Source organism: Xenopus laevis, chromosome 7S (genome assembly GCF_017654675.1).
Source record: "Xenopus laevis strain J_2021 chromosome 7S, Xenopus_laevis_v10.1, whole genome shotgun sequence".
Classification (NCBI taxonomy): domain Eukaryota; kingdom Metazoa; phylum Chordata; class Amphibia; order Anura; family Pipidae; genus Xenopus; species Xenopus laevis.
Window position 1 is genome coordinate 65758688 of NC_054384.1, and position 13732 is coordinate 65772419.

The 13732-nt window shown below is 42.9% G+C and overlaps 1 protein-coding gene across 1 annotated transcript; it reads left to right on the forward strand.

The window, feature by feature from the left end:
* The first annotated feature begins 1407 nt into the window (after positions 1-1407).
* On the forward strand, positions 1408-5073 carry LOC121396027 (neuromodulin-like). The gene is made up of 9 exons (XM_041570621.1): positions 1408-1440; positions 2118-2187; positions 2299-2338; positions 2464-2551; positions 2647-2700; positions 2940-2999; positions 3310-3380; positions 3764-4304; positions 4837-5073. Exons 1-9 carry the CDS (start codon positions 1408-1410, stop codon positions 4900-4902), a joined length of 1023 nt encoding a protein of 340 aa, XP_041426555.1. The 3' UTR covers positions 4903-5073.
* Positions 5074-13732: the final 8659 nt, after the last annotated feature.

Genomic DNA, 13732 nt, shown 5'->3' on the forward strand with positions numbered 1-13732 from the left:
AGGCACGTGCCATGGGGACAGTTGGGGTGATGAGTGGGGGACATACAGCAGGTCCCATAGAAGAGGAGACTTTTACCGCCTAGGGTTTGAACAGTTGGTTTAGTCCGTTGGTTGGTTAAGTGTATATTCCCTCAGAGATATTTTGCCAAATAACCCTTTACTATAGTAAAAACAAGAGGGGAAAAGGTTGGGTCACGCCCCCAGCAGATGTTGCTCCTCTCCCTGATTTTAGTGAATTTGGAGATTTTCCCCTAAAATGTGCTTGGAGAAGCCTTTAATGTTAGTGCTGGTTGGGAGACCACAGACTTTGGCAGTTATTTAGGGCTGTCTGCTAATTGACTGTGAGAAAACTTCAGCATTCTAGAGACCGAGGCTCAGTACCTGCTGGGAACTGATACAAAGCTCAAACTTTAGGGGAATACATTTCTGCTTTCCTCTGTATTAAATAGGAATATTAAATTATAAAGTTCCTTAACTTGCCTTTATATTCTCTTTTCTATACAGATTGCTACAGTGCCTTTCCTGCATTTTTGGACCGCAACTTCGGTGATTTCACACCTGCCCATTAACACCTGGGGAGTTTTTTTTTGGCTTCTCCATTGTTCATATAATTACATCTATAATCTGAACAGTGTAAGAGAGCCAGGGTTCCTTAGGGAGACCCCCCCCCTTGGGGTGGCCCGGCCTTGTGCCGCCCCCCTAATTTTTTCTCCCCATCGGAGAATCTTCTTTAAGAGCGTAATCTTGCAAATTCAACTGATTCAGCACATTGATTTCACGTCAGAGAGTGTCATAAATTCACTTGGGGGGTCCCACGTGGCTTTGTGCATATGAGCCCATACGGTTACTGTATATTGTATTTATAAGAAGCCAATCCATCAACAGCATTACATAATGGGGCTTTAATCATTGACGTGGAACAATCGTTTCATACAAGATGGGAGAATATAGATAGGAAATAATTAAATGGGTGGTGTCACCTTTATAGTATATTTTAGTAGTATATTTAGGATGGCTACTTACTAAGCAACTTTTCCCACTGGTCTTCATTAAATGTTTGATACTTTTCGGACGCTTTCCAGCTTCAAATGGGGGTCATTGACCCCCATCAAAAAACACAATGGTCTGTAAGGCTACACATTTATTGTATTGCTACTTTTCTTCAATCAGCACATGTTGCTAGAGTAATTTGGACCCTAGCAACCAGATAGCTTAATTGCAAACTGGAGAGCTGCTGAAGAAAAAGCTCAATAACTCAAAACCCACAAATAATAAAAAAGGCAAACCAAGTGCAAATTGTATTAGAATATCATTCTCTGCATCATACGAAGAGTTCATTAAAAGGGGGAACAACTCTTGATTTCACTTTTGGCTGATTATGTCTATTTGTCCCTCTAGGTTTCCACGATGGACAGAGAGCAGAGAAATCCATCTCTTCTGGTAATGCCCTCAGTGTAAAACAATCCTCTCTCATCTGAACTGGTGTTTCCCTTTCACTCTTCTATATAAGCTCTCCTTAAGCAGCTGTCCTGTCTGGCATTCTATCTATCTATCTATCTATCTATCCACACCCACTAACCATATCCATACAATCACAACATCACACTCCACACCACACACATCATATATATATATATATATAATATATATATATATATATATATTGCACTCTTAATCCACAGCTGCCTGGGTGCTGGTCAACACATTAGTCATGCAGTGAACAAACAAGCCACACTCCAAGGACTTCATTTTGAAAAAATAAAGGTGAAGTTTTATTCTCAACGGTTGCGGCTCCCTTAAGTGGGGCCGTCTTCAGGAGACTCTACTGAAGACGGCCCCAGTTAAGGAGCCAAAACGTTGAAATAAAACTTCACCTTTATTTTTCAAAAATGAAGTCCTTGGAGTGCGGCTTGTTTGTTCACTATATAGATATAGATCTAGATCTAGATATGTGTTGGAGCTGCCTCCAATCACTACGTTTATTAAATTTTCAGAATAAAATGCCCTTATTCCTGGCATGTTTGCCCCATAAAAACCCAAACCCCTTTCTGTCTCTATTCTCCTCAGAGCAGAGCCACTTAGTATTCTGTCCCTAATGCTTTTCTTTTTACTTACAGACGCTGTACTCCGTCCTGAAGGACTTCAGGGCGGAATATACGGATTTTGAGGCCCTCGCTTCTTATTATGGTAAAATCCTCTATTATTTATCAGTTCCTAAGGTTGTGCCATTGTTTTATTATTTGTGAATTCCTTTCCCCCTTTAGCTCAGTATTTAACTGAATTGTGTTTTTCCCGCAGAACATCACTATCGGGTCGAATTCGGCGAGAACATCATCCTGTAAGTAAAACATAAATGGACTTGTTACATGTTGGGAATCATTTGCTATTGCCCCAGGGGTAACTGCAAGGGCAATACGGCTGGAAAATGTTTTATTAACATTCAGTGATATCTTTCTTTTTCAGAAAGCACTTCCTTCTAACATGCGATGTGGACCCGAGGATGAGGGCCAAAGAGAACGTTATGCATTACTGGAAAATGCTCCACTCGCTGGTATGTAATGCAGAATAGATGTTTAGATGAATAGGGAACAAATGATATTAGATTGCCAGCTCTTATCTCACGCTGCTTCTTTCTTTATGTTACAGGAAGTGATCAAGAGGGAATATGCCGCCCTCAGGAAATCTGCCAAGCTGCCTCCTGTAAGTGTCACTAGTATAATTATTATTATAGGAGAGGTTAATATTCACTGTGTGTCTCTATAATAATCTAGAACATTATTATTCATTGTATCTCCCTGCTCCCTGGGGGCATCTAAAGTCTCCCATCCAAGTGCCATTTTCACCCAGAAACAAAAATGGTTTCATCACAAGCGTTCACATGGCCACAATAATGGCATTGGTACAAAGAAGCGCTTAACATTGACTCTCTTCTTCCACAGGATCATCCAACTCGAGTGCGAAACCGGAGGAAGCAGCTTGAGTATTTGCGGCTGGAGAATGTAAGTTCACCTGGGATCACTGTCCCTGATGCTTTTCTTGGGTGTTTAACCGCTAGATAATGAACTTTGATTGGTCTATTGCAATCGGGACAACGGCACAAGGGGTTATTTGGGGTTTTTCTCCCTATGATGAGAAAAGGCTGATGCTCATAATTACAATATCACAACATCAGCTGCCGGCAGGGAATCCCACACCCTCACTGCCCTCAGCATATAAAGGTACTATTAGCAGCACATATACAGGCATAATCCTAATTGTCTCCTTTCTTTCCCCTTTGCTCCTATCCTTGTGCCTCCCCTGCGCTCACAGACTATCAACCAACATCTGACCCACCTTCACCATGAGTTCTTGAGGGAGCTGAAGCTAAAGAAAGCTGCTCGGTATGTATTTTGCAATTAACACTTTCAATTACACTTACTGGCACATAACATATTCAAAAAAAAATAGATGTTTTCTCGTACCTCCGGGTGCTTTTGGCCATACTGATAGCACAGAAACTTGTTAAACTTTTTTAGGTCCCTACAACCATAGCATGTATCTCAGCATGTATCACTGGGTGAAGTCTAGCATGGAACTTACTCAGCTCAGTAACTGCCCAATGTGTTACAGTAGGGACAGGTGTGTAGCAGGTATAATGATATTTCTTAGGTACAAGGCTATCTGGCTATTTTAGTCATCCAGTGATCAGAATTGTAGTTGCAATACTTTGGAAACAAATTACAACAATGACCCATTTTTTTCATTTTCTTCCCTTTAAACCTAGTAAGAAACAAGTACACAGTCCTGCAGCTGAAGAAAAGGAGGATGGAGCCCCTGCAGCAGAAGATGAGGAAGCCCTTGATACAGAAGACAGGGAAGAGGAAGCGGAAGGAGCTCCAGCTGAAGACCCTGCAGTGGAGGAGAAGATGATGGAGGAGCAAGCTCCAGCAGAGGAAGAAAAGGAAGAAGAAGCTCCTGGAGCAGCAGAAGAGGAAGCTCTTGCCTCTCAGGAGAAAGGAGAAGGTGCTGAAGATAAGGAAGAAGTGGATGGTCCAACAAATGAAGACACAGCTCCTCCCGCTGAAGAACAGCAAGTCCCTGAAGAGGAGGAGAAAGAAGAGGGAGCGGAAGTAGGAGGTTCTGCAGAAGAACATCAAGCTCCTGGAATGGAGGAGAAGACAGAGGAGCAATCTCCTGCAGTGGAGGAGAAAGAGGAGGGAGCTGATGGTGAAGAAGGGATCATGAAAGATTCTCTGGTGGTGGAGAGGCCGACCCTCCGAAAACAGTTCAGGAAGGCCATCATGAAGAGGCTCCGGAGAGTTTGGGTAATGTATCAATTTACTGACCATTACCCATTATCTAGAGATGCCTCATGTTGTCCAATGCAGCTCCACTTTACTTCCTGCTGTTCTGAGCATTTTCAATGCTGTCTGTTGAGCCCGCAGGCCGATTACTTTGAGGGCACCCAATAGACCAATGTTTGGCTGCCTTTAGGTTGTAAGAGGTTGCTGACAGAGATAAGTCTGCAGATAAAGTGTCGATTCTATAGTAGGCCAATAACAGGGGAGGTAGGTAACGCTTATAGGGCTGCTGGACATCTGGCTTAGATATCCACCTTTGGAAATGGGTTGCTACTGGATAATGGACTGGCGCCAGGTGATCGAAGCGTATAAAAGATTAAATGGCGCAGGCTCAGACTGAGATTCATAATAAGCCAAGGCCTTCCATGTGTAGAGAGACCCAAACAGTCCCCACAGGCCCAACAAATAGTGCGTTCTTAAAGCAAGACCTATAGCGTTTAATATCATAAGGAAACAAGTATGTCTTTATTCTAATGTCAACACTCTATCTTTTCAGCATTCCACCCAAAGACTCGCCGCCTGCTGCTGCTGCTGCTGCCGCCGACCCAACACCATGGCCTAAATCCAAAGAAATCCTAAATGATCCAGGGTGTAAAACCGACTGCCGTTTCTAGGAGTCAGGAAGGAATTTTTACCTATAGTGCAGATTGGTTCCCATAGTACTCTAGGGTTTTTCGCCTTCCTCTGGATCATTGGTCGTTAGGGATGCCCAAATATAAATTAGCTGTCAATTTTAATAAATCCTGTGCTCTCCGACAGGTTTCCCCATATAAAAGTCTCTGTGTTTTTCTTTAATCCCTATGGTGAATATTGAGGGAAGGGGCTCCTGTGCCTCATTCTTCTAAAGATGACTGACCGGTTGTGTGACGGGGCAATTAATACTGCTGGGAGCTGCTCAAAATGGCAGCGTAAGGGTAAAACTGGGTTGTGGTGCGGATACAGTGGTTTATTTGAAGAAGGGAATGGGTTAATATCTCTGCAGGGTTATTTGCTTAATATGTAGATTGATGGGGATGAAAGACATAGGGACACATGTTGATCTCAAATGATTGAAAGGAACTACAAAATTGCTTTACTCCATAGGCCACAATGTAAGCATTTCCATTCAAGTCCATTGCCCTCTTAATATTGGAATTCCATCCACTTCCCACCAGCCTATTTATACTATACCAGACATTTAGTATATGAAGGTGCTTGATATTGGGGAATGCCTGTGCTGGATTTGTTTTTTGGTTACCACTCTCTCCAGGTTATGAGACATCTTTTTGGGGTGGGGGATTCCTGCTAAAGCGATGGAGGAGTATTATATTTCTTCCTGCCCCCACAATGACACACTCCATTGTTTGCTAGACGAGGAAGCCCTTTGAGGGGTAATAAGGAAGGTAGGGGCAAGTTGGGCCAACCCTGCCCCTGGATCCACGAACCCCCCCCCATTGGTGACCTGGGGTCATAAGAGTTAAAACATTGGTGGCCTGGGGCCATAAGAGTTAAAAAAAATTGGTTGCAAGGGGCCCTAAGAGTTAAAAACTTTTATAGCCTGAGACCATAAGAGTTGAAGACATTGGTCGCCTGGGGCCCTAAGAGGTAAAAACATTGGCGGCAAGGTGCCCTATGAGTTAAAAACATTGGTGACAAAGGGGCCCCAAGAGTTAAAAACATTGGTGACAAAGGGGCCCTAAAAATTAAAAACATTGGTGACCTGGGGTACAAAGAGCTAAAAACAATTGTGGCAAGGGACCCTACTACAAATATCCTTATCATCTACAGTGGGGGTACAATATCCCTTATAATACACAATACTCAGAGTTCCCTGTATAACTCAGCCTGTAGCCTTGTGCATTTATATGTGATGTCTATAGCCTTATAATTTACAATGGGGGTTTATTATCCCCTATAATACATTTGTAACAGTCCCCAGTGTAACTCAACCTGCAGTCTTGTGCATTTATATTGAACCCCTCAGTGACTTCTAATGTCCATATCAATTACAGTATAGGGCACAGAATCTGTTTTAATACATAAGGGGTAGTTCTCTGTATAACTCAGCCTGCAGCCTTGTGCCTTTAAATTGTCAAATAACCCCTAAGTGACTTCTAATATCCTTATGAATGACAGTATAGGGTGTACAGTCTCTGTTATAATACATAATACATGAGTTATACAGTGATAGTTCCCTGTATAACTCACCGCAGCCGTGTGCCTTTATATGGATTCTAAAATCCTTATAATTTACAGTAGGGGTACATTATGCATTATAATACACAAAATATACTCATTGTTCCCTGTATAACTCAGCCTGTATCCTTGTTCCTTTATATGGTCCCAGAAATGTTTCACTGTCCCTCTCTACTATAGCACCTCATCTATTCAATTTGGCAAAAACTGCTGATCCCCCACATGATAGAAATCGCTGCAGCCCCCAATAATCCAAGACTGGATAAACAAAATGAGTGAATTATACAATTCTGAGGAAATCTCAGCTACAGCCCCTGAATATGTCACTAAATTTACAATGGATATACTGGACCCTCTGTAAAGGGGTTGTTCACCTTCCAAAGACTTTTTTCAATTCAGTTGTTTTTAGATTATTCCCTGGAACTGAAAACTTTTTTCAATTACTTTCCATTATTTATGGAAAGTTGAATGTTCCTGTCTCTGGTGTTTGATTCTAGCAGCTCAGTAAATCAGGTGCAGACTCTGAACTGTTACAATTTTGGAACATTAAGTTGATACATTTCTCAGCAGCATCTCTGAAGTATTAGCAACTATTGTATCAATTCTAAACAGCTGCCTGTAATGAAACCCAGAGATTCTGCTCAGCAGGGACAAAGATAAGAAATGTATCAACTAAATGTATCCATTTAGAACAGTTTACAGAGTCGGCGACCCCCAGGGCTGCTTCAGAAGGTAAAAAATGACACTTTACACTTCAATATTTGAAAAACTGCGACACATAGAAAATAGAAAGTCATTGGAAAATGTCATTATTTCTGGTGATCTATCGGAAAACAACTAGTTGTTTGAAGGTGAACCATCCCTTTAATGAGAGGCTGGGTTGTGCTCTGGGCCCCTCGGAAGTGCCAATTTAAAAAAAAGCACCAAAATTGCCTACCTCTACAGCCACTCTGAAGATAATCCTCCCAGCCGCTCCTAAATTAATCCTTCTAGACACTTTGCAGATAATCCTCCCAGCAGCTATGAAGATAATCCACACAACCGCTCTGGAAATAATCCTCCCATATGCACTGTGGATAATTCACTCAATCCATATTAAGATCATCTGCTCAATCACAACAAAGAAAATCCTCCCAAAAGCTTTTAAATTAATCCTCTCAGTTTCCTCTCAATCGCTCTGAAGATGATCCTCCCAGCTGCTCTGAAGATAATCCTCCCATCTGCACTGCGGATAATTCACTTAGTCCATATGAAGATAATCCTCTCAGTCGCAATGAAGAAAATCCTCCCATCCGACCTGAATATAATCCTCATAGCCGCTCTGAAGATAATCCTCAAAACCGCTCTGGAGATAATCCTCCCATCCAATCTGAAAATAATCCTCACAGCCGTTTCGAATATAATTCTCCCAGCAGCTCTGAGGCTATGGATACACGTGCGGATGTTCGGCGCAGTTTCAGTGCAGTTTTTAAAAAAGCCAACCTCTGCATAAATACGCTAGCAGTTTCAATCTTAGGCATTTTTTTTTTTTTAAACCGCGTTGCGAACCTCTGTGAAAATCCACATGTGTCAATAGCCTGAAGATACACCTCCCAGCCGTTCTGACGGTAATCCTCCCATCCGACCTGAAGATAATCCAACCTCTCGGAAGATAATCAAGCCACTCTGAAGATAATCCTCAAAGCCGCTCTGAAGATAATCCATCTGCTCTGAAGATAATCCTCCAAGGTGCTCTGAAGATAATCCTCAAAGGGCTCCAAAAATAATCCAGGCACTCTGAAGATAATCCACCCAGACGATCTGAAGATACTCCTCCCAGTCGCTCCGAAGATAATACTCCCAGCCGCTCCAAAGATAATACTCCCAACGCCAGGCCCGGATTTGCGCAAAGCCGCATAGGCCCGGGCCTAGGGTGGCAAAAAAATAGGGGCGTTTTTTCGCCGGCGCGCTGGGAAGGCGGGCGATAGGACCGCGCGGCCGCCTGGTCGGACCGCGCGGCCTAGGGGCGGCCGGGGAAGAAATTCGGCCCTGCCCAACCCTCTGCAAATCACACAAAATGAGGTCTCAAAAGTAATTGCTTAATTGGGCCAACTTCCAAATTCCTTTCTTAAAGAACAAAAAATCATTATCCTATTTATCCAAATTAGCAATCCAGGCAATCCTAGCTCCCCAACTGGTAGAAATCTTCAGTACAGGTATGGGACCTGTTATCCAGAATGCTCAGGGTTTTCTGGTAACAAACCTTTCCGTAATTTGAATCCTCATACCTTTAGTCTACTAGAAATTCATTTAAACAATAAATAAACCCAATAGGCTGATTTTGCTTCAAATAAGGATTCATTATCACTTAGTTTGGATCAAGTACAAGGTACTGTTTAATTATTACAGAGAAAAAAAGAAAACTGTTTTTAAAATTTTGGATAATTTGAATAAAATGGAGTCTATGGGAGAAAGCCTTCTTGACATTCAGAGCTTTCTGGATTACAGGTTTCCAGATAACAGATCCCATACCTGTAAAACAAATTAAGCAAGTGGTCCTAGAACTGCCACAAAATATACAACATGAAAAAAACCTTCTGTAGAATTTTACACCAACCACATCACACTAAAAACCTAAAAAATGGGCTCTATGCAAAAAATAACCCACAATATCAACCCCCCAATATCTCCCACAGCAATGCTGGACTAAATACAAACATGTTCTGTACCGACCAAAGCCATAATACTTACCATGAGAGTGTCCCAGGCAAACGTCTTCCTCTGTCTTCTGATCTCTCTTCTATCCCTTCTGCTATATCCTTCTCTTTTCTTCTGCTTCTTATTTGCATATTCCTGATAAAGACAAATGTAAAAAAATCCATTAAAAAACCTATATTATGGTTTTTTTTGACAACATAAACTTTTCAAATCTGCCATAATTTTGTACAATTCCATTTCTGTAACAAGATATAGACTAAAAAAATGAAGGAGAAAAATATCAAATTGAAGGTCACTTTAGAAACCAACATACTTTAGGTTCCAAGTCCAAAACTCCCACTAACTGTAGGTTCACCCACAGAATCATAGACTTTTATTTGCAAAATACACACAACCACCAATATGAGCCCATAACCCTTTAGCCCACACAAAAACCTCTGGCTCACTGTCCCTGACCTGACTCATAAACACTGCTACAGTGCACTATAAGAAAACTAACCTATGCTAACTGAGCCTCACACTTCCTACTCACTTGGTCCTGGTTGTGGTTCTCCTGCAAGGTGCTTCTTCAGTAGATGTGCATCACAGGATGAAGCCTGTGGCTTGTCTCCAATTCTCTTCTAAACTCCACCCCTTTCTATGTGTTTCACCTACTCTCACTCCCTCTAGTGGCCAAACACTATATAATACAGGTAACATAGATCTCCAAACACAATCCTAGCCACTGCCATCTAGGAGCAGAGTTGGTAATACACTGCAATAACTTGTGAATGCCTTAAAGAGACCAAATGGCACCTGGATGTATGATGCCCACGTTTAAATTTGTGCTAACATGGTGTGAAAAATATCCCTGAATGTTTTTCCCACTGGCACAGGGCCAGAACTAGGGAGCAGGCAGAAAGAGGCAGGTCCTACGACTCAATGAAAGGGGCGCGCTGGGAGCTACCATTAAAAAGGTCTTCTACTTCCCCTAGCCCATTTGCCTCTCCCCTCCCTCGTCACCCTTCCCTACATTGCTTTCTTTACCCACCCTTCGTCGCATCTCCTCCCTCCATGCTCTCTCCTTCTTTTGAGTGCATCCCGGGTTGTTCTGCCCCGACAATAAAGTGTAAATCGCCAGTCGGAAACATACTCTGCACTTTTTTCCCAAAATGCAGGTAACTTAAGGAACTTTTATTACCAGCAGGGAAACATTTTGAGAGAGATTTGCCATAAATTCTATATTTCTGTATAATCTTGTCCAGCCCGTAGAAGGGATTTGAATCTCCATATCTTAATTCTGCTAAAAATATATAAACTTTAACTAGTTACCATCAAGTACAAGACATTGTTTTAATTATTATGAGAAAAGGGCAGTCATTTTTAAAAAGTATAGGTATTCCATTGAACTTATTATTCTGTAAAAACATATAAACTTTAACTTAGTTACCATCAAGTACAAGACATTGTTTATTATTAGAGAAAAAGGCAGTCATTTTTAAAAAGTATAGGTATTCCTTTGAACTAAGCTTTATGCACTGAATCTAGGTGGCACAATGCTTTAAGACCAGGCTGCTATTCACCGCAATAAACAATTGCTGGGCAGCCCTATCTGTAAAAATAGGAGGTGGTTAAGACCGACCTCTCCCTCCTACAAGATGACCTCCAGACACTGACACAGAGGACAACTGGAGCGGAGAGAAGGATCTAAAGATTAGAGGACATGTGCAACCCCTGGGGTACAAGTGCACACTCTACAAGCCAAAACCCAACCCTGGCATCCAAACTGGACAACAAGGAAAACAGGCAGCTCAGGAATGCCTAAGTTTGCTTTTAGACTGTACAGAGAGATCTCAAAAAATAGGGAAGCACAATTCAGCAGGAACAGTCCATAAGTTGCTCACAGCCTGAACAGAGTTCCCATAACTATGGCAGCATAGGCAATCCCCTGTAATAAGCACAATTCAGCAGGAACATTCCCAAACTTTGCTCATAGCCTGTCAGAGAGATCTCAAAAAAATATGGCAGCATAGGAATTCCCTGTACTAAGCACAATTCAGCAACAGTGCCTAAGTTTACTCATCACCTGTATAGAGAGTTCCCATAAAACAATGGCAGCCGACCACCGTGATGATAGTCAATGTTCATGGGTCAAAGATCATGTGTCAAATGGCATGGGACAAAGGTCATGGGTCAAATGGCATTGGTCAAATGTTTGGGTCAGAGGGCAATCCACCAAAGCATATGGCTGCACATATCGAACCCTATGATGGTGGTCAAAGGTCATGGTTCAAAGGTCATGAATCAGGGTAACTCCCTCAAAGCAGATGGCGGCAAGGTCATGGGTCAGAGGGGACTGCTGACAAAGCAGAAGGCTGCAAGAGCCACCAAGGCAGACAAATGACAACCATTATGGCAGTCAATGGTCAAAGGTCAAATGCCATGGGTCAAAAGAGTGTACTCCGCCAAAGCAGATGGCTGCAAGAGTGCCTGAAGAAACGTAAGCAACTCCGCCAAAGCAGAAGGCTGCAAGAACCCACATGGCAGATGAGTGTGCCTCATGATGATGTCAATGGTCATGGGTCAAAAGGGTCTCTGACAAAGCAGATGGCTGCAAGAACCCACATGGCAGATGAGCGTTACCTCATGAGACGGTCAATGGTCATGGGTCAGAGGGCACTCCACCAAAGCAGATGGCTGCAAGAGCCCCCACAGCTGATAAGAAAACCCCATGATGGCTGTCAAAGGTCATGTGTCAAAAGTCGAAGGTCTAATGGCATTGAAGGCCGTCCAAGTAAAGGTACAGCTGCAAATATGTTGTGCTGATCACACGAAGAAACTGGAGGGATATTGTTACATTTTTGTTTGACTTCCATACTCAGATTTTAACTTGGTGCTTACTAGCAGGGTGAAGGCAGGCTGGTATCACCTGTAGCAATAAAGAGCATGGGTTAAAGGTCATGCGTAAGATAAAAATAATTTAAATTGGTGTTTACGCAAAAAGCCTTCTGTTAGAACAGGGATCCCCAACCTTTTTTACCTGTGAGCCACATTCAAATGTAATAAGAGTTGGGGAGCAACACTAACATGAAAAAGTCCCTTTGGGTGCCAAATAAGGGCTGTGATTGGCTATTTGGTAGCCCCTTTGTGGACTGAAAGCCTACAGGAGGCTCTACTTGGCACTATACTTTGTTTTTATTCAATTAAAACTTGCTTTCAAGCTTGGAATTCAAAAATAAGCACCTGCTTTGAGGACACAGAGCAATATCCAAGGTGTTGGAAAGCAACATGTTGCTCACAAGCTACTGGTTGGGGATCACTGTGTTAGAATAAGGGCACAGCTAGGGGTCTGACTGGATGGCCTAGCAGAGGAATAAGCAAACCCCAAGTTGGAGACCAAATTGTATGGGTCAGAGGGAACTCCCACAAAGCAGATGGTGGCAACAGCCACTAAGGCAGACAAGTGACAACCATTGTGGTGGTCAAATTGTATGGGTCAAAGGTAATGGGTCAGCAGGCACTCCGCCAAAGCAGATGGCTGCAAGAGCCCACAGGACAGATGAGCATACCTCATGATAACAGTCAACTGTCATGGCGTCAAAGGTCAGGTGTAAAATGCATGGGTAGAGGCACTCTGACAAAGCAGATGGCTGCAAGCAGCCACCAAGGCAGACACGTGACAACTATTGTGGTATCAAAGTCATGGGTCAGATTGCCACTCTGCCCAAAGCAGATGGCTGCAAGAGTCCACATGGCAGATGTAGGTATACCTCATGATGACGGTCAAATGGTCATGAGCAAAGGTCATGTGCAAAATTTTGAGGGTTAGGGTTAAACCAGGAAGAGAGGGTGAAGTTGAGTAAGGTCAGAGTAAGGGGTCATGCAGGGGTAACGCACATGAAATTAGTGAACCCTCATTCTATGGCGGTCAAAGGGCCTTGGCGTTCAAGGTCTAGGTAAATGGCCATAGCGGGTCAAAAGGGCACTGGGTTAAAAGGTACTCCATCGAGAAAAAGCCAAGGCCGGAAAGGCGAAATATCCATAAAGGAAGCATGCTTGGTTAAGTAGTTGAGCTGTGTGAGTGAGAGAAATTAGGGAATTGAACGTGAAAGCAGAGTTAAGGGCGACCATGGGGCAAAGGGGACCCCACAACGCAGCAAATGTTGGTCAAAGTTCATGGCTTTAAAAGATAATTGGTTTAAGACATGGTCAAAGGGCACTCACCAATAGAACATGACTGCAAACAGTCCCCAACGGGCAGAAAGCGAACCTTACATGGATGGTGCTCAAGGTCATGCGTTCAAAGTCATGGGTCTTCTGACTAAGCAGCGGTGGCAAGAGCCACCAAGCAGACAAGTTGAAAACCAGTGTGGTGCATCAAACGGTCATGGCGTCCAAAGGCCATGGTCAGATAGCAACTCGTGCAAAGCAGATAGGCTGCAAAGCCCACAGGGCAGATAAGCGTACCTCAATAACGGTCAATGGTCATGTTTAAAGTGCATGAGTCAAAGGTCATGGGTCAGAGGGAAAGTCTGTCAAAA

Bases quoted from the DNA above. Each gene is read 5' to 3' on its own strand.
- LOC121396027 (XM_041570621.1), top strand. From the start codon at position 1,408: ATGGACAGAGAGCAGAGAAATCCATCTCTTCTG. The intron at 2,188-2,298 runs GTAAAATCCTCT...TTTTTCCCGCAG, and splicing joins GGCCCTCGCTTCTTATTATG to AACATCACTATCGGGTCGAA. The intron at 4,305-4,836 runs GTAATGTATCAA...CTATCTTTTCAG, and splicing joins AGAGGCTCCGGAGAGTTTGG to CATTCCACCCAAAGACTCGC.